Raw genomic sequence first — 21,219 nt, 5'->3', positions numbered from 1 at the left:
TTTGGCACTAGAATTTGTACTTCCTGGGTGCTCTCCATTTTCAATAGCAAATTGTTATTTCCCCAATGGAGTCCAGGATGTTAGACCTCTGGACTTATTACTCGCTAACTGTAAAAACCCAGTTCTCGTGGCTGGGGACTTCAATTATCACCATGTGTCGTGGGGCTTTAGGACTAATACATGCGGCAAGCGCCTTTGGGACTGGGTTTCTGATCACAACCTGATGTGCTTAAATTCAGGATCGGCCACTTATCTTCGCTCACACACTCAATCTGTGTTAGATCTCACGTTCATTAGTCCTGGAATTGGCGTAACGAATTGGTCAACTGTTGATAGCGGCACCTCAAGTGACCATATACCTATTCATTTTGATATCACATGTCGTGTAACTCCGGTGCTTTCTCAGTTGCGGTCACATGTAAATTATGACAGATTTCCGGCGGCGTTGCGCTCTGCCCTTGCTTCAGTGTCTAACATCGCCGAGGCCCACCAGTCAGCAAGCATATGTCTGGCTATAGAGGTAAGCCGTAAAAAGTCGGAGTTCCTGGTGAGGCCAACAAAAGGGAATTCCTCTAACTGGTGGAATGCGGACTGTACAAGAGATTACAGGCGGAGGAAGGCAGCATGGAAAAAGCTTCTTCATAACCAATGCCCGAATAACTGCAGTGATTAGAAATTTATTGCAGCCACCTTTAAACGCACAGTTTCTCGCGCGAATGAAAAATATGACTCAGAACACTTTGGAAAGTGAGAGTAGCGCAAAACGGGACAAAGGGACAGAGAAAGACAGACACAACCCAGGCGCTGTGTTGTGTCTGTCTTTCTCTGTCCCTTTGTCCCGTTTTGCGCTACTCTCACTTTCCATGGATCACCGTTACCGACTCGCCCAAGTTTCTACCCTTCAGAACACTTCGATCATCTTTCCGACGTGCACTATTCGGTTTTCTACGGTCTAGGAAACAGCTCACGTCCTCTCATAATTTTCAGTCATTAGTTATGTCACCTCAAGAAGCTATCCAGGCGGTTGAATTAATTGCCACAGGCCTGCAAAAGCGGTTCTCGTCTTTACTACCTTTGCGCCCAATGTTGTTTGCACCAGTCGTGCCAAATGATAATGCCTCAAAAGTAAATCTATCAGAGCTTTCACAAGTTGTCCAGAGATTACCAGCTGCTGCTCCTGGTCCTGATGGTGTTACTACAAAGATGCTCAAGATTCACTTCGAAGAGTCTCCCAACTCCTAATTGCACCTAATAAACTACTCTCTCAAAGACGCTTGGATACCTTCTGAGTGGAAGCTGTCCAAGGTGATCCCTTTACTTAAAAATCAGGGTGGAAGCTATGAATTGGATAATATTAGGCTAATTTCTTTAACATCAAACGTGGTAAAGTTGATAGAAAGGGTGCCACCAATTCGGGTGTCAGCCATTGTGGACCGCAAAACTAAACTCAGCCCGTGCCAACTCGGTTTCCGGCCACGGTGTTCGATATGGAATGTACATGCTGATCTTGAGAGCGGAATTCTCCTTGCTCGTCGTCAACGCCTGGTCGCGGCTTTGGTTACGTTAGACGTCGCCAAAGCTTACGACAGTGTAGAACACTCCATCCTGATACATAGGCTACAGTCTCTTCAATTTCCAGATTATATAGTTGCATAGATATCTGCATTTCTTTATAATAGGGAATTCTTTTGGGTTCATATTGGTGTTCATTCAGAGAGGTACAGACAAACGCGAGGTGTACCGCAAGGAGCTGTTCTTTCTCCTGTGCTCTTTAATATTCTCTTGAGCTCAATTCCTCTCCACCGCCATGTACGCACTTACGTCTATGCGGACGACATTGCGTTTTTTGCTGCTGGGCCGGATATACATTCCCTGTATGATCTGTTGCAGTCATATTTGAATACACTTGAGCACTGGTTGAGCGCATTACACCTGAAGTTAAATGTTGGCAAGTGCGCCACCCTTGTTTTCCCTCTATACACTCCTGTAGTGGTCTCTCTCACTTTCCAGTTAAAAATAATACCGCAGGTTAAATCCCTAAAATACCTAGGGGTCATTTATGACAACAAACTCACCTGGCGACCTCACATTGACGATGTCGCGGCGAAAGGGGCTCGTGCCGTGGGCATGTAACGGAGATTGTCATCACCGGTACGGCATGCGCAGAGATGCGCTATTAATGATCTACATAATGTATGTCAGGTCAATTTTAGAATTTGGATCAGTGTTGTTTTCAGGCTCGGCTACATATAAACTTCGTCCTCTCGTCGTTTTAGAGACGAAAGCACTTCGCATGTGCCTCGGCCTTCCAAAATTTGTGGCTACTAATGTGCTGTACCTTGAAGCCCGCATTCCGCCTCTCTTATCACGACTTCAATTTTTAACTGTGCAAACTTACCTCAGGATCTATGAATCCCATTTCCACCGTGCCCAAAGCATTTTCTGTTGTCAGCCGACCTCCTTTTTTGGTGTCCCCTGGTCTCGTTTCAATTCCCCTCAGTTAGTGTTTGTGCAAAGATTACTTCAGCCTTTAGATGTAAACATTTACGATATCCTTCCTGCGCTTCGCAATGGGCCCGCTATCCACATTGTTTTCGACGACATATTCCCAAAAAATGCAAAACTTTTGCCACCGAGTATTCTAAATGGTCAACTAGAAGATCATCTGAGGACCCTACCTACAGATATAGCAATAGCCACTGACGCATCGCAATGCAATGAAAAAGCAGGTGTGGGAATATTTTGCTCGCATTTAGACTGGTCCTTTTCACTGCGCCTTCCAGATTTCACCCCTATTTTTCAAGCAGAGTTTCTAGCAGTTGTACTTGCTCTACGCAAGCTAGACCCCTCTATTACAGCAGTTGCAGTAATTACTTATTCTTTATCTTTGTGTTCGTCCCTCGCTGCACATGTTGACTGTCCCATTTTAACAACTTTCTTATCCCTACTTCCTCCGCATTTGAGCCTTGTTCATTTAGTATGGGTTCCCGGTCACAGCAGTGTGACAGTAAATGAGATTGCTGACAATCTCGCAAAGGCTTCCCTCAGTGGCCCCGTGTTGCCAATCGTCCCGGCTACAGCCTATATTACAGCATCTAGATTTCGGCGACGTGCGTTTTTAAGCACGCAAGACACAACACTTTTAACGTCGGCGGATTATGAGCACCTTAAATATTATTGGAACAGGAAAATTTGTTGCTCTCGGCAGCTTGAAGTATCACTGACGAGGCTGCGCTGCCGCATCCCCCCTCTAAATTTCTATTTACACAAGTCGGGTTTGGCGCTCTCTCCCATTTGTGCATTTTGCCGTGAGCCTGAATCTATAGAACATTTTTGGCTGTATTGTCGCCGACTCAGCTCTCTGAGAAAAAAGTTGCTGGAGGAGCCCTTGCAGTATCTTGGCCTTAGTTCGAGCAGCCCGCTCTTGCTATCATTTGGCGCCACCACATCTGGGTTCAGCCACAGATCTGTTTGTACCGCTGTTCTAAATTTCCTGATAGAATCTCACCGACTGCCTTGCTAAGCGCTCCAAACTTTTCTTTTCTACCAATTATTAATTTTGACTTAATCATTATTATTTAATCCCTCTCTATTATTATTCTTATAATTTTGAAATCAAAACTCTCATCCCTTTTCTGTCCATTAGGAAGAATTCACCGGTGTTGCGTTCCCGGGTGCTTTTCCTTTTTATTAACTGCGTTCAGGTGAAAAGCCACCCGATTCTTGGCCGATCCCCCAGTGTGGGTATGTGCCATCTTTTGATAGGCTAACAACAACAAGAAAAGGAACGGCTCCGTCGACTGGCTCCAGTCGGGCCACATCTCTGCCTCGTGCAAAGAAGAATCAAGAGATGAGAGAATTTAATGTAGCCGAGACGAGAACGACTGCGGGAAATGCCTGATCTCCATGTGTCCCTCTCGTCGACGCCCGCACATGCCTCAAGACGGATGCGTTCTAATGTATAAAATCGATGCAGAGTCTAGGCCGTGCATTGTTTCCATGAATGTCTTAAAGACGACGGAATTTTCATAATCACGCCCGCCTATTCCTCTTCAGGAACTTCGTCCGACATGCGACAATAGACAAATCTAACGGATCGGCTAACGCACTCGAGAATTGCACTTTAATAATCTTCGATCCGGATCACGCGAGTAAAATAATCAGAATAAGAATGGGGTGGAGCGCATATGGCAGGTTCTCTAAGATCATGAATGGCAGTTTACCAATATCCCTCAAGAGAAAATTATACTACACCTCCATCTTACCGGTACTCAAATACGGGGCAGAAACGTCGAGGCTGACGAAAAGGGTTGCGCTTGAAGACAGCGCAGCGAGCTATGGAAAGAAAAATTATAGGTGTAGTGTTAAGAGACAGGAAGAGGGCAGAGTGGGTGAGGGAACAAACTCGTGTTAATGACATTCTGGTCGAAATTAAGAGCAATAAATGGGCTTGGGCAGGACACGTCATGCGGAGCAAAGATAACTGATGGTCATTAAGCGCAACGGAGTGGATTCCAAGAGAAGGCAAGCGTAGCAGGTGGCGGCAGAAAGTTAGGGGGGGGAGGATGATATTAAGAAGTTTGCGGGGACAGGGTGGCCGCAGCTGGCACAGGACAGGGTTAATTGAAGATATATGGAAGAGGCCTCTGTCCTGCAGAGGACGCAGTCTGGATGATAATACTCTGCGAGCCCATTTTTGCAATGCGAACTTGCATACCGGCTTCCATTGTTTGCATCTCTACATAATTCCAGTGGCCACGATATGACATCAGGAGCTAAATTATAAAGCAAAGGAGCGCTTAGCGCCGCACTCCAGGCGGACTCCTGAACTGCACCTGAGGGAAAGCTTAGTGCAATGGCTTTAACTGGACAGAACATGGTACAACAATCCACTTTTTCCCATATAGTAACTTACACAGTGCATCATCGCCGCGGCCTAATTTCTGCGAATTTTATTTCCTGTCCGTGGCCCCCCAATCGATTTCAGCTTCCTCTTGTTTACTCTGACTGGGAAATGCGCTGCCATCTTGTGCAGCAGAGGACATTGCGCTGGCCGCGTTTCTTGGCCGCAGTAAGTTGGCAGACACACCGCCCTCCAGGTCGGCCATGCCGTTTGCTATGTTATCCGCTGTTTCGTCAGGGAGCTTGGCTAATAACGCGTCATTAGCGATGCCCGCTCGGTATGCAGATGGCGCACCATTGCCAGGATAACCAGCCGAGCTGCCAGGTATGATTTTATCGTCAACGTTTCGCTCGAAACTGTTAGCGCCTATAACGTATCTTGCTCCGTTAAAGGCTGGAGAAGGAACAGTTCTGTTGGTAAAGCTCCCAAGTACATCCCCTATCACGTTGGCCTTGGCACTACCAGCGACGTCGGCGTCCACTCTTCCTTCGGTGAGCTTGGCAGCAGACGCGTTTGTCGCCGATGACGCATCCTTGCTAGCAACAGAAACGGAACTGCCAGGATTGATTTTGAGGGCACTGCTTCGCGTAGAACTGTTAGTGCTGATGATGCTGCCTGCTCCGTTGAAGGCTGTAGAAGGAGCAGCTTCGTTGGTCAAGCCTCCAAGGACGCCATCTGTCACGATGATCTTGCCTCCTCCTGCACTGTCTGCTCTTTCTACGGGGAGCTTAACTACAGATCCATTCGCAGAGATGGCCGCACTGTTTGCCGACGTATTCTTTCTAGCATCAGCAGCGGAGTTTCCAGGTGTGCTTTTGACATCAGCGCTTCGCAAAAAACTGTTAGCGCTGATGATATCTGTTCCGTTGAAGGCTGTGGGATGAGCAGTTTCGTTGGTCAAGCCTCCAACGGCGCCGCCACTCGCATTGATCTTGCCACCTTCTGTGACATCCACACTTTCCCTGGGGAGCTTGGCTACTGACGCGTTTGTCGCGACTCCCGCCCTCTCTGCCGATGACGCATTGTTGCCAGCGCCAGAAGTGGAGGTGCCAGGTATGGCTTTCACGTCAGCTCTTCGCACAGAACCGTTCGCTCTGATGACGTTCGTTGTTCCATTAATGAGCGTAGAAGGAACGGTTCTGTTGGCTAAGCCTTCCCGGAGACCACCCGTCAGGTTCATCTTGCTGCCTTTTCTCTTGTCTGCTTTCTGGGAGAGCTTGGCTACAGACCCGTTTGTCGCGACGCCGGCCCTGTTTGCCGACGCAGTTTTCTTGGCCGCCTTAGCACCGGAGTGTCCGGCCGCGATGCCTACGCCAGCGCTATGCCGCCGCGACAACTGGCCGTGCTTCCCAAGCTTAGTGGCAGTCTTTTTGGACGGCGTGTTGCGGGAAGGCCCAGGGCGCCGAGACCGCAAGCCGCTGACTGTTGACAGTCGCTTCCGGTTTCGTGCGGCGGTAGACTTCGCCGGCAGACCGCGTGCGGCACCCATTTCTTGCCTGGTTATGTGCCTGGCCCGCTTGGATGAGAGCTCAGTGTCGCCTTTCTCGGCCCCCGAACGCCGCTGCAGGCTTTTGCCAGACTCCGCTCGCGCCACCACCAGGTTGACCGCCGTCTTCCGAAAGCGCCTCCGCATCGACTTTCGATGCTGTCGCTGCCTTCCTATGGCAGCAACCTTGAGAACCTTGGCGGCGCCCTGCGAGAAATACGTTGCTGAGAAATCGTGGCGTAAAGTGATTTCTAGTTTTCAAGCACCATGTGATGAGCCGTACGTGCGAAGCCTATTCATAGAGATTGAAGTAACAACTTCATCACTGCGAGCTGTTCGCTAATCACTTCACACCGTGCAAGAAAGAAGCGTATTATGCAGCACGCTCATGTGCATCTTGAAAATGGGGGTTGCTGCGCAAGGAAACCCGGACAACAGAAACAGAAGTGGACAGGACGCGCGCAGGCTCACAACTGAACTTTATTGGAAGAAATACGACATAGGTACAGTGAACAAAAACCAGACATATATACAGGCATAGAGACAATTTGGCTACGTTGCGCCAAAATACATCAGGTTTCAAAAAGCATTCATGCAAAACAACCTTTCCGGTGTACGTAACTAGCGAAAAATGACAAATTTAGTCGATCCACAGCGCCAAGGGTAATCGCGGCTACGAAATTCTAAAAACTGATGCAGCTATACTAACGACCGGCAACAAATCTCTAACTGCAACTAGGCGCCTAACTCTAACTTAATAAAGCCGATTCACCGATCTTCCAGTGCCCACCAACACTGGTAATACTATGCTGAAAGAGACAGTTTTACTTTAAAGGGACTATGCAAAGAATTCAAAGTCGCTTGTAAATGTTTTCAATGTTTAGAAGTGATGCTAATGAGCATTCATACCAAGCATAACTCTTCGGAACTGAGCCGGCAATTTATTATAAATAAAAAAACGTGTTTTTTTTAATTCGCGAGCCGATTGGTGTGCTCGTAGTGACCGATTTTGGAACTAAAATCATGGAAGAAAGACGTCACTGTACCAGACGTCACCAGGCCATAACACGCTGTCATTCCCTGGATGTTGTTGTTGTTGTTGAAAACTTTTATTGTCCAACAGAGAAAGACCACACCGCCTGGGCCGCTCTGTCTCACCCCCCTTTACAGGGGAGAGGACTTAGGAGTGGCCCAGCCGCACGGGATGGTCGCATTCGATGCTGGCCGGGTTGGTTTCGCCGGCGGCCTCTTCTGCCAGTTGGACGGCGGTGATTTGGAGCTCAGGGTCCGAGCTCCGCAACAAGGTTTCCCAGGCTTCCCTACTGCTAATGTTTTGCGCCCTGCCTGGGGAGTAAGCGCACTCCCAAATTATATGGTCGAGGGTTCCTCTCGCCCCACACTTTTTACATTTATCGTCCTCGCAGTCCGATCGGATGTTTGTTTAGTACTGGGTTTGGGTATACTCCAGTCTGCAGGCGTCTCCACGCCGTCGCCTGACTCCTATTTAACGCCGTGTTTGGTGGGGGAAAACACCTCCGGCATTGCTTGTAGTGTTCTGTAATCTCTTGATACGAGATTAATCGCCCTTCTCTATCATGTTCGGCCTGAGCCGACCCATCGTGTACAGCACGGAGGTAGAAATCTCGAGCTGCACTGTGGGCCGCCTCGTTACCGCTGACAGATTCGTGCGCCGGGGTCCAGATGATGTTGATCGTCCTATCAATCACTCCTTGTGTTAAAATTTTGGTGGTGAGAGGGTTTATCCTCCCTCTGCTGAAATTTTGGATTGCAGTCTTACTGTCGCTAATAATATATCTAGCTTTGGTGCCAGCGCAAGCGATCGCTATCTCAGTTTCTTTCCCTAGTATGGTGGCCGCCGTGATGAGGGTGCCCTCCCCATCTACCGCCACTATGGTCATGTATCGACTGTGTCTGTCCCCTGCCGCATCTACGTAGGCGACTTCATTTCGGGGTTTACCCCAATATATTCTTTCTATCGCTTCCGCCCTTTTCTGTCTCCTTTCCTTATTAAACTCAGGGTGCATATTTTTGGGCAGGGATTCTTAGGTGCGCCCTGATTTCCCTGTCAATGTCGACCCTTTCCTTTTGCCCCCTGTCTGTGGCCATTCCAAGATTACTTAGCGTAGCTCTTCCCACTCGCGTCGTGCTGAGTCAAGTTGCGAGGTTTTAACCGCTTCCGCGATTTCTGCAATCGTATTATGCAGTCCTAGGGCCAGTAGCTTCTCCGTCGATGTACAGATTGGGAGCCCTAGGGCCTTTTTTACGCATTTCCTGATGAGCGCGTCTATCTTGCTCCTCTCATCTGCCTTTAGGTTCAGATATGGCGTGGCGTAGCCCACTCTACTAATGATGAAGGCCTGTACCAATCTTAGGAGGTTTTTTTCCTTGAGGCCGCCTCCCTTACGTGAGACCCTCCTGATGAGGTTTAATGTCTGGGTCGCGTGGTTTTCTAATTTGTTAATTGTGATCGTGTTCCTCCCATGTGTTTGTAAGTGGAGGCCCAATATTCGTATTGTCTCTACCTTTGGTATTTCCCTTCCTTCCACGTACACCTGTGGGTCAGAGGGAGGTTTGTTCCTGAGTGCCTTGTCATTATACACGAAGATTTCTGATTTTTCAGGCGAACATTTAAGTCCTCTGTCCTCCGCGTACTTTGAGATGACGTCTGCTGCCGCCTGCAGCGTTTGATTGATCTCTGCGTCGCTCCCTCTGTTGATCCAGAGATTGATGTCGTCCGCGTACAGGCTGTAGTTTAAGTTGTAGTTCCCAATTTTTCGCAATTCCTTCGGGAGCCCTCTCATGGCCATGTTGAAAAGAGTGGGTGACAGTGCCGATCCCTGAGGTGTCCCCCTGTTACCCAGCCTGATCACGCCGGATTGTATTTCCTGGAAAGTTATAACCGCCGTGCGGTCCGTTAAAAAATTTCGGATATAACGATAGGTTTTTAGCCCTATTCCTGCCTGCTGGAGCCCCTCCAGAATGGCTTCGTGCTTGACGTTGTCGAAGGCCTTTTTTAGGTCTAGTCCCATAATGACTTTGGCGTCTTTGGTTCTGGAATGAATTATGTCGTGCTGCAGCCGCAGCATGACGTCCTGTGTGCTCAGATGGGGCCTGAAGCCATACATCTCGTCTGGCCATTTCTCTGTTTCCTCCATAAAATTTGAAATTCTGGTCTGAATGATGTGTTCCATTAACTTTCCGACACATGACGTGAGTGATATAGGCCGGAGGTTTTCCAGCTGCGGTTGCTTCCCGGGTTTTGGAATCAGGTTCACGGTAGCCTCTTTCCACAGCGGTGGGATCTCCCCTTTTTCCCAGCAATCCTGCATGTAGCTGGTAAGGGCCTCTATCGAGTTGTCATATAAGTTCCTGAGCATCTTATTCGTGACTCCATCTGGCCCTGGAGCCGATTTGGTTTTGAGTTTCGCTATCTCCGCCCTTACTTCAGCTGTCGTGATGGGCGCGTCTAACTTCTCATTTGGAATCCCGTGGTAGTCGGGTAGCTCTCTAATTTCCGTGTCACCTATGTATGTCTCGACGAGTTTTTTCATGAATATGTCGTCGTCCTGTTCTTCGCATGCGTGTCTAACTTTAGCCATTTTGACTCGTGCTTGTGTTTTGGACGTGTCAGGGTCTAATAAATGTCTTAGGATATTCCACGTCTGGGGGAGATTCATATTCCTTTCCATGTCACTACATTTGTTAGTCCAATTTTGTTCACACAGCTTAAAGGCGTAATCTTCTATTTCTTTCTTATGACGCGCCAACCTTCTTATGATGTTTTTGTTGTTTCTACCTTGCCTTTTAAGTCGACGTTCCATGCCGTTTGGCCTCCCACATGTGTAAGAGTCGGGCATCCGCTATTTCCGGAGCTTGTTCTCCTTCTAGCGTCTTAGTTGTTTTCCTGGTGTCTTTCTTTACCGCTTCGCACCAGTCCTCTATATTTTCTATCTTTGTTATGTCTTTGTTCCCCCTAATCTCTCTAAATCGGTCCCAGTCTGTGATTTTCGTCCGGAAACACTTTTCCTTTGACTTTACTCCTGATTTCAACCGTGGTTTCCACTATTGAGTGGTCGCTCCCCAGATTGAGTTCCGTATTTATCCATTGCGTCGTTTCTACATTTTTAATCAGGGTCAGGTGCGGTGAGGTATCGGCGGTAATGCTGTTCCCCGCCCGCGTGGGGTGTAACGGGTCAGTTAGCAATGTTATCCCCAGGTTATGCGTGTCCTCCCACAACTGTCTCCCCTTTGCGTCTTCCTTAGTGTACCCCCACTCCGGGTGATGGGCGTTAAAATCCCCTACTATAATTAGCGGCTGGTTCCCCGCTATTTTAAGTGCCTTGTTCATTATCGCCCTGAAGCGGACCTTCCGTTGTCGCGGTGGGCTGTAAATATTGAGTAGGAAAGTGTTTGATTCCTCCTTTTTACCTGTTAGAATTTCTACAAAGACGTTTTCTATGACGTTGTCCTCTAATTCGTGTTCGATCGTTGCTACGTTTCTCTGAACCAGTGTTGTAACTCTCGATTTGTCCCCTTTCCCACTGTGGAAGGCGCGATACCCTTGTAATTTGGCCGGGCCACCGGTCTCCTGCAACGCTATAGCAAGGGGGGCTGATTCGCGGAGCGACCGCGTGGTCTGCAATACCGGTCGCTTGCGCCGATACCCGCGACAGTTCCACTGCCAAATTTGGATGTTATTGGGCTGCCTGTCCATTATTCAACTTTGTCATGTTCTCCTCAAGTAGAGTCACTCTCGCATTTAGGTTGGCGGTTTCCCCCTTTAATTGCTGGAGCGCCTCCGTGATGAGGTGAAAGTGATTTTGCATCTGTATCTGCATTTGTTGAATCTGATTGGCTAAGTCCTCAAGTTTACTGTCTCTTTCCTTAGCAAAATTCTTAAGACTTTTCTCCAGTTTCACATTTAATTTCTCTAGCTTTTCATCCATTGTCAGGTCTGAGTAGTTTTTCTCCCTGACTTTGCGTTTAGATGGGGGTGGAGAGGTACCCTCGACCATCATATTAATCTCCGCACCCCTGCTGTCGGCTTGAGCGCTAAGAGGGTCGCCTTCGATTTTGTTGGGCGCCGCTGTTTTAGATCCGCCTGCTTTTGTTTGAGATTGAGTCGTCACTGTATTGCGCTCTGTTTTTAAATTTTGTATGTCCTCCTTTAAACTAAGGATCGTTGCATTCATGCTCTTAATAATGTTTGTCAATTTTTCTATTTCCTCGTCTTTTTTGTCCTTAATATTTCCGCCCTGGGTAACCGTGCTTGCGAAGCTCACGCCTTTACTCTCACCATTATGGGTTGTTGATGCGCCTCGGGCTCGACTGGGGGTCCTGGCTCTCGAGCTCGACAGTTCCCTGGATTGGTTCCTTCCCCTGGATTGGTTCCTCCCTCTGGAAGAGCTTCGTCCCCTGGAGGCTGTCCGCTGCTCCTCTCTTAGTCGAGGGAAGGAACTCGTCCTGGGCTTGTATCCTTCCTTCTCCCCGTCTGGTCTGGCCCTTGGGCGGCTCTGGTGTTCTTGGGTTTTTGCGATGCGGTTGGTTGCTCCCCCCGTGTCCGCTTCTTCCTTCATCTTCTTTTCCCAGTGTCTCTTTTTGATTTCGTACGGTGTACGATGGATCAGCTTGCATTTGCTGTCCCCCAGCATGTGATCTTTCCCGCAGAGTTGGCACTTCAGCTTGCAGGTGTGGTCCTCTGGTGGATTTTCCTGTCCACAACCACGGCATTTGATGTTTGCCGGGTTTGGACACACGTCGATTCTATGGCCTAGTCTTCCGCATGCCTTGCATACTTCGTATTTCTTCTTATACAGGTAGCATCTGTGCGGGGCTCCCCCAAGGATGACTGTCCTCGGTACTCTCTCCTCCTTGAAGAGTATTAATATAGTCGTGGAATCTTTCCCGAGTCTTCTTACCCCGATAACCTCCGGGTTTGCCTTGTGCCTCAGCATCTGCATGATCTCCTCTTGGGTGAAAATCCTATCCACCCCGTGCACCACTCCCTTGCCGCAGCCGTCCGGAGTGGCCACGTAGGCGAAGACTGGCACCTGTTCTTCCTCCCCCAGCTTTATTAGATTTATGCTCACGTATTTCATCTTCCTTTCCTCACTGGTCGTAGCGATGAGGATGGAATGTTTCGTGTTGGGTATCACGATGTCTTCCTCTTCCGTTTACTGAATATTCACGCCCGCCGACGCCTTGATCATTCTTGTTAAGTATGCAGGTCCACGTTTAAGGAGTCTATCTAGTCCACCTTTGGGTCGGAGAATAATCTTGTCCGCTCCCTCCGGTATTTGTGCCTCCTGTTTCTCTACTGAAAATGCTGCCAGTTTTATTCCGGCCTGCCGGAGCCTGAACTGCTCGGCCTCGATTTCCCTCCTGCTCTTCTCGAGCGGGACAACCTTCTTCCCTCTGCACTGGAACCACTGTCCCGGCGCCGTGAACTCCCGCGGGTCCACTTCGTCACCTTCAACCACCTCCATGATGGCTGCCCTCGTTTCAAATTTCCCGCGCTCTTCGTGCCGCGCGCCGTGGCGTTGCTGCTCCTCACGCTGTTAGGCTTAGCTCGCTTCGCCTCAAAAATCCTGGATTATTCGAAAAATCGGACTCACTTGGTGGAAAACTTCGTATCCTCGTATTCCCGGCGAGTTCCGACACCCGATTCTTCACTCGTTTTCAGTCGATGGGCAGAATTTCTCCCGATAACAGCGTCAAAGCATGGAGCTGTGCTGAGACACGTCTGATCATGCCGGCCCCCTAGCGGCCAACCCCCCTCATTCCCTGGAACCACGGCAGCCACGACGTCACGGGCACACTTCCGGTAGCCGTGAAAATCGTCTGCTCGTGCCGCCGCGCGACCCTCTCGGGCAAGCGCGAGCCAGGGCATTGCCTTCGCGCATATGGTTTCAATTTTCCTCTGCCGCCTCCTTCTGTCGGGAGTTCCAGAGCCACTCGCACGGCTCTTCGTGGGCACGCATAGGGCTCGATGCCCATCATCACGCCGTAAGAGCGAGCAGTCGCACCTTGAGGTCCGGGTTTATTACTGCTAACTACAACAGACGACAAGCAAAGAAACCCGACGCGCGCCGCAATCCAGGAAGGCGAAGAAAGACCGGAGAGATGCCGCCACGCCGCCGACGCTGCTGCTGGGGTGCTAGGAGCGACAACCGGAAGTTGCAAAGCGAACGTCATCTGACGACATATTCAAAGGCGGGGCCCAGTCCCAGACCTGTTTTCTTTATTTTTGTCTGGTGCCCCGCGTGTACGAGTTGAGGGGGGAGAGGAGGAGCGTAATTTTTAATCGTCTATATCTTCGTTGTTATTGATGCTAGCTTAAAAATCCATGCGTTGGGGTGACGAGTGATTAAATGCCTATCTCTCGTCTGCTTTACGTAGTCTCAGTTAATTTATTGCATAGTCCCTTTAAGAAACCTGTTCTTTAAAAAAATTTATTCGGCGCTGAAACACCTGGCATATAGCTTTGAGTTACTGGCGATTTTCACGAAATCGACGCCACAGTTCGATGTATCGGCGCTTGAAGCAATGCCATTTTGCAGCGCAGAGAAGACTTCGACCGCAGATTCAGGTGTTGTTGTGATAGTTTTCTTATACACGGTTCTGCTGAACATTTTATATTCTGGCAACATTCTGATTTAGCCCCGGAACACTTTCTGCTTGAACAAAAGCTGGTGCGTCACGTGTACCGGTGCCTCGACTCTTGCACTCTCTCTCCCTTGGCCGTCACGTGCCGCCATCTCAAAGTAAATATTTATATGCCGCGCTCTTGCCGTGTCCTGCACGGAATCCTTGGATTGCTGCGCTGCCTTATCCAAACTAGTGAGACACGAGTCGTCTGCATCAGCGCTTTTGAAGCGAGAGCTCCACTACGCCACATGTTTCCCCAAGGTCACCGGGTGTTGCAGTTTGACGTTCAGCAGAAGGAGCGCCGGAGGTGTGACTGTGACGTCAGACCACGTGACTCGCCGCAGCTCTGACCACCGCCGCGCCGATGCTCCGACTGCGGTGCGCCGACCGCTGCTTCACCAGATGTGGTCATGTGATTATGCACGTGACTGGGCGTTCGCCAAAGGAGGCGTCGCCGCTCTCGCATGCACTTCCGAACGCAGTGTGCCTAAAACGCCTGACATGTGTCAAGCAATAAAAGGTGTCTTAGATGCAAAAACGCGATTAATAATTCTGCCGGACTGCATGACAATCCATTCTAGCCAAGCGTAGCAAAGTGTAATGGTTTCACTTTAACTAGGCTTAGAAGAGCCAAACCACTGCCAATTTTTTTAGATCGCTGCGCGACATGTGCCGTCTGCACCAGTGCAAACCTTTTCAAACGCCGCGCCATTGACACCGGAAGCGCTTTGGGGCGAGTATCATCATGAGTGCCCATGTTTGTTTACAAACAACAAAACCGCGTAAAGACGGTGTTTTTATACGCACGGTTTTGTTCTTCGTAAACATGGGTGACGCCAGCGCCCTCTATTGCTAGATTGGTGGCTCAAAAGCAGAGAGGTGACAAGGTTAAAAGTGTAAGAGTGAAAATGTGTTTAAAGAAAATAATAATAATAATTGGTTTGGGGTAAAGGAAATGGCACAGTATCTACCTCATATATCGTTGGACACCTGAACCGCGCCGTAAGGGAAGGGATAAAGGAGGGAGAGAAAGAAGAAAGGAAGAGAGAGGTGCCGTAGTGGAGGGCTTCGGAATAATTTCGACCCCCTGGGGATCTTTAACGTGCGCTGACATCGCACAGCACACGGGCGCCTTAGCGTTTTTCCTCCATAAAAAGAAAATGGCGAATTCTAAGACCAAATTATCATCATCATCATCATCATAAGCGCGGCTACACCCACTGCAGGACAAAGGCCTTTCCCATATCTCTCCAATTAACCCTGTCCTTTGCCAGCTGCACCCACCCTATGTCTTCAAACTTTCTAATTTCATCCGCCCACCTGACCTTCTGCCGCCCCCTGCTACCCTTGCCTTCTCTTGGAATCCACTCCGTTACCTATACTAAGGACCAGCGGTTATCTTGCCTTCGCAGTATATGCCCTGCCCAAGCCCATTTCCTCCTCTTTATTTCGACTAGGATGGCATTAACACGCGTTGCTCCGTTACCCACTCTCCCCACTTCCGGTCTCTTAACGTTAGGGGCCCCGAAACACATAATCAGTGCATTGTTTTGCCTCCTGGTTGCATATAATGAGTTATAGTGATGCTATTAGCATCGGTCGTACCGCGTATACTCTGGTTTTTAATATTTTAATTAGCTCGCAAAAACAAATTCATGGCGCTAACGGTGTCACCATACAGTGGCGGTTTTAGCAGTGGATATGACATCACTTAGCTAGAGCTTTATGATTGGACAAACAGTAAGTATACTTCTAATTGGGTTAATAAATATATATACGTTTTTTCAAGTTTTTGTGTTTATATTACATCAGCAAAACCAACTTGTTTGTCTTAGATAAAAGCACTGTAAAGCAAGTAAAACAAAAACACACCACCAGAAGCTCTGGCTATGTTTTGCATCGGGGTACTTTGCGCTTCTCTGTAAACATCCTACGACCTAGCACACAACACTTATGGCTTCTCTTTATGTATCTGAGAACGGCTTTGCGGAATCGATCTGATCGAGCCATTGCACAACGTTCGTTACAGTCCCAAGGAAGAATGCAAAGAAAAAAGCCGTTCGTTTCACATTTAGCAGTGCGCATCGTCAGTCTGTGGAGGATCTTCGGGTGGCGGTGCCAGATGGCGCCACGCGCCCGTCAACACCGCGCGCTCCTTGCTCGCCGTGACCAACCAGCCCGCTAGGAGCGGCGGGCAATGGTAGGCGGTAAGCAGTAGCGGTACGCGCTATGCTAAATGTGTCTGATATCTTGCGCAAGCTGTCACACCGTCGCAGTATCTCGCGCTCGAGTTCGGATCCAGTTCGGATCGCGTTCGGATCCATAACTCAGGGAACGCCACTTAGTGTTCCCTTCTGCGCCATCGGCGTGACGGTGAAGCATCGCCGAGTCAGCTGGGCGTTCAAATGGTTGTTGCAACCGTGCATACAGCGCTACCAGCCTTGGCAAGAACGAATTGCAGAGGACAGACAACCATGGAGTGCATACTTCCGCCACGTGCTCAGATAAGCTGTTTTGATTGGTCGCACTAAGTGTCGTCATTGGGAGAGTGAAATGGGAATGGGAAGCTGCGCTAAAATCGAGTTGCGGGTAGCATTTTGTTTGCTTGTATTTTGAAATTTCTTCATTGAATATCTCCCGTTCCTTTGCATCGATTTTTGTCATTCTTTTTGATTCAGCGTCTGTGTCACATAAAGAATCAATCTGAAGTGTAACCGGCGTCCGTTCAAGCACTGTTTCGCAGCCCCTTTAACGTTACACCTATCATGTTTCTTTCCGTGGCTCGCTGCGTTGTACTTAAGCTGAACCCTTTTCGTTAGCCCCCACGTTTCTGCCCCGTAGGTGAATAGCGGTAAGATACAGCTGTTGTATACTTTTCTCTTGAGAGATATTGGTAAACTGCGATTCATGATCTGAGAGAACCTGCCCTATTCACTCCACCCCATTCTTATCCTCCCAGTAATTTCCCCCTCATGATCAGGATCAGCTGTCACTACCTGCCCTAAGTAGACGTATTCCTATACAACTTCCAGGCTCTCACTGCCAATTGTGAACTGCTGTTCCCTTGCAAGACTGTGGAACATTACCTTGGTTTTCTGCATGTTAATTTGTAGACCCACCGTTCTGCTCTGCCTGTTTAACTCATTGATCATGATTTGCAGTTCACGTCCCTAATGACTCAGCAAGGCAATGTCTTCAGCGAATCGCAGATTATTTAGGTATTCTCCATTAATTCTTATCCCCGACTGTTCCCTGTTCAGGCCTCGGAATACCTCCTGTAAACAGGCGGTGAATAGCATTGGCGAGATCGTGTCTCCTTGCCTGACGCCCTTCATTATTGGAATTTTATTGCTGACTTTATAGAGGACTATGGTAGCTGCATTGTTCTTATATATCTCTTCGAGTATTTTGACATAAGGCTCATCTACACCCTCATTCCGCAATGCCTGTATGAGTGCTGAGGTTTCCACTGGGTCGAATGCTTTCTCATAATGAAGGCTATATATAGGTGTTGGTTATAGTCTGCGCATTTCTCTATCACCCGATTGAGAGTGTGAATATGATTCATTGTGGAATATCCTTTACGAAAGCCTGCCTGATCATTTGGTTGATTAAAGTCTAAGGTTGCCCTGACTCAATTAGCGATTACCTTAGTAAATACTTTGTAGGCAACGGACAGTAAACTCATCGGTTGGTAATTTTTCAAGCCTTGACGTCTACTTTCGTATGAATTAAGATAATGTTAGCGTTCTTCCAAGCTTCTGCTGCGTCCGAGGTCGAAAGGCATTGCGTATACAAGGTGGCTAGTTTTTCTAGCAAAATCTCCCCTCCATCCTTCAACGGATCTGCTGTCACCTGATCCTCCTCAGCTGCTTTTCCCCTTTCCATTGCTCCGAAAGCTTTCTTTACTTCCTCTTTCGTTATCGGCGGGATGTACCATTGCTGTGTGCTACTGCCTTCCTCATTAGCGTCCTGATTACGTTTTCTACTGTATTGATTTGTGTAATTTTATGGCTACTTTACCTATCTTATCCATATTGCTAATTACATTGCCCTCCTTGTCTCTTAACTCATACATTTGGTTTTTACCTATGCCTAGTTTCCTGTTCGCCGCTTTTAGGCTACCTCGTTCATTAGAGCATGCTCGATTCTCTCCATATTAAACTTCCTTATGTCGACTACCTTGCGCTTATTTATTACTTTAGATAGCTCTGCTAGTTCTATTCAGTCTGTAGAGTTAGACGCCCTCGTGCTTTGACGTTTCTTAATCAGATCTTTCGTCTCCTGATATAGCTTGCGGGTATCCTGCCGAACGGTCATACCGCCTACTTCTACTGCGCACTACATAATAATAGCCGTCAGATTATCTTTCATTGTATGAACATTAAGATTGTCTTCCTCAGTTAAAGCTGAATATCTGTTCTGCAGTGACTTCCCAAATTCCTCTATATTCACTCATACCGCTAACTCGTTAATGGACTTCCTCTTCACTATTTTCTTCCGTTCCGTCTTCCAAGCCTAAGCTAATTCGGGACGTTGCCATTCTGTGATCGCTACAACACACCTTTCCGAGGACGGCCACATGCTGAACGATGCCAGGCCGACATAGAGAAAGCAACAGAGAAACGCTCCGTGGAAAAGTTGGATTATAATCAGTTAGAGCTGCTCATTAGTACAAATATAAAACAAGTAAAAGGAGTAAACCACAGGAGAGGAAAGAGGGAGCCACGAAGCTGGTGGAATAAGGAAAGTAGGGAGGCCATCGAACAACGACAGGTGGATTCAAGGAAACACAGAGAAACAAAGAAAGCGCATTTATCTGAGGAGGAAACAGGCCGAAAATGGGAATCTTATCGGCAAAAGAAACAGCAAGTGCAGGTCCTCGTCCAGGGTGAAATAAAGCAGTCCACTGATCGCGGACTGGCTGAAGTTATCGATGCAAGTAAAAGGGGCCAAGCAAATTCTGGAACCATATAAGCTGGCTGTGTAAAAAGAATGAAAGAAATCAGGAACAGATTCAAGATGGCGAGGAGAAATGTTTAGAGGGAGACGACGCTAAGAAATACAGCAGTTATAGCTGAGTTATTTAGGAGCGACGATAGATAATCTCTCCAAATAAGAGCAACACAGGCCAGCATAATAGAAAGCTGCTTAGAGCTGACCAATCTTAACTGGAGAAAGATCGAAATAAATATTCCTACATATATACCCGCGGGGATATACAAAATTTCAATAAAGCTGCTCGACTAACTTTGTCGAATAAGCAAGTCATGAAAGCATTTGAAACAGTCATAACATATAAGCAAATTCCGCACAGCTGAACACAGAGTAAAATTAATTTGATTTATGAAGGGAAAGGAGCTGAGATGCACATATAATCCTTCGGAACGATTACGATAGCGTCCGTTATATGCAGGCTGGCAATGCAGGCGGCGAAATTAAAAATGCAGTCATGGGTAGAAAGTAATACGTGTTCACAAGTGGTGGGCGAATAGACGATAGTCTCTTCGTGCTTACCCAATGCATAGAAATAGCTACTGCGGAAAACAGGCCCCTCTATTTAGCCTTCCTGGACATAAGCGTTGCGTACTGCCAAAAGTATGCACTAACTAGGTTGGACAGCTGGATTTGTAGCAGCTAACCATTGTAGTAGGCTACAGTTCACCATTAAATGCTCATCGTCTCTTACTTAATTCAAACGATTGCAACGCTGTTTTATTTGTACCTAGATCACTTTTTTCTCTAAGAAATAACATCCTTATGCGTGTATTTTCTTGCTGGGTTATTATTTCTGAGCTTTTAAATGTTTTCCTGCCGTTTTATTGATGTTTCTAATTGTTATTGTAGTTTTTGTTCCTTATTTCGCTTTATTTGATGCTTACTCCTTGCAAAACTAACGTCTAATAACTACATCTACTTTCTCACAATAAGCCCCACTATAGCTTTCCTCATGGTCGAGATAGATTTGTAACACGGGAGTAATTACTCATTGGCATCCACCCAAGCGCAGCCATACGGTCAGAAACAACCTAGTTGAAGAAAAACCTGTTCTGGTCCGGGGTTGGAGCCGGGGAACACCACTTCACCGGAACAGTAGCTCTACCAATTGAGCTAGACGGAACGGCTAGCACATGGTTGGGCGAGCGAGCGGCAAGCTTATGCTTGTACTTTTCGAGCAGTGTGGGCCTGCGCCAGCAGGGTTCCTCGCATGCTTTAATTGGTGCACTATTCTACACATCCCAGATCCGTCGTTTATGCTCTTTCGCGCAGTACATCAAAGGCGCCTACGGATGATGGCATCTAGCAAGAGATCGGGGCTCACCTCGCCAGCGTCTTCACTGGGCGGCGAGTCTGTGGCGAAGCGTCCGTACGCGTCCAGTCTGGGGGCGTCCTCGTTCGCCCGTCGACCACCCGACGGGTCCGGAGGAGGGCCAGGAGCGGGATTGGGGTCAGGAGGGGGATTGGGGTCAGGAGGCGGGTTGGCGTCAGGAGGGGGATTGGGGTGAGGAGGCTTATTGGGGTCAACAGGTGGGACCGCAGCGCTTGAACCACCAACGGTGGTCGAACCGCCACCCGCGGGCCCACCCGCAGAACTGCCGGCCTCGGTCGCGTTGCCCGTCTTGTTGCCGCCGCCTTCATCCAGGAGCATGAAGGCGGCCACCGCCCCGGCACCGCAGACGGCTAGCACGCAGGCCAGGCAGAGGCAGAGGCCCATGCCCGAGCCGCCGCCGCCGCCGCCTCCGGCTGTCGTTTTCTCCTTTCCGCCGCCCCCGGTCGACATCGAGGACATCGACGACTTCTCGGAGTCATCGTCGTCGTCCGCCATGGCAGCGACGGCGGTGGGCCGAGGGCGAACGCAGCTCCTGCGGGGGCCGCGCCTTCTTCGCTCGGCGGCACCTCTTCGTCGTCGCTGTGGCACGAGGGAGGGATGCGTGATATCGCCCTCTTTGTACGCGCCCGGAAATTCCGCTGGTTTCGGCCATTGCAGAACTCAGCGCAGAAAAAAGAAGTCTGCTAGACAGAACAGGTGCTAAAATTGAATTCAAGCTTTACGCAGAACAAGAATGAAATATATACTTCGTCTGATAACGTCATCCGGCCACGCTCACAAAACGCTTTGATACTGTAACATGTATACACATTCCAGTGATTGGATTGCAAA

At 48.6% G+C, this 21,219-nt stretch overlaps 1 protein-coding gene across 1 annotated transcript; it reads right to left on the bottom strand.

The window, feature by feature from the left end:
* Positions 1 to 4,934: 4,934 nt before the first annotated feature.
* LOC144103793 (uncharacterized) lies at positions 4,935 to 20,974 on the bottom strand. The gene is made up of 2 exons (XM_077636447.1): positions 20,380 to 20,974; positions 4,935 to 6,596 (listed from the first exon to the last, which is right to left on the bottom strand). Exons 1-2 carry the CDS (start codon positions 20,881 to 20,883, stop codon positions 4,953 to 4,955), a joined length of 2,148 nt encoding a protein of 715 aa, XP_077492573.1. The 5' UTR covers positions 20,884 to 20,974; the 3' UTR covers positions 4,935 to 4,952.
* Positions 20,975 to 21,219: the final 245 nt, after the last annotated feature.

The sequence above is a fragment of the Amblyomma americanum genome, chromosome 9 (assembly GCF_052857255.1).
Source record: "Amblyomma americanum isolate KBUSLIRL-KWMA chromosome 9, ASM5285725v1, whole genome shotgun sequence".
In the NCBI taxonomy this organism is placed as follows: Eukaryota; Metazoa; Arthropoda; class Arachnida; order Ixodida; family Ixodidae; genus Amblyomma; species Amblyomma americanum.
Note: the sequence above shows the minus strand (reverse complement) of the source record. Positions and strands in the feature narration are given on the sequence as shown.

Coding starts and splice junctions, on each gene's coding strand:
- LOC144103793 (XM_077636447.1), bottom strand. CDS start 20,883: ATGGCGGACGACGACGATGACTCCGAGAAGTCGTCGATGTCCTCGATG. Junction 6,597..20,379: donor CCAGTGAAGACGCTGGCGAG/GTGAGCCCCGAT, acceptor TATTTCTCGCAG/GGCGCCGCCAAGGTTCTCAA.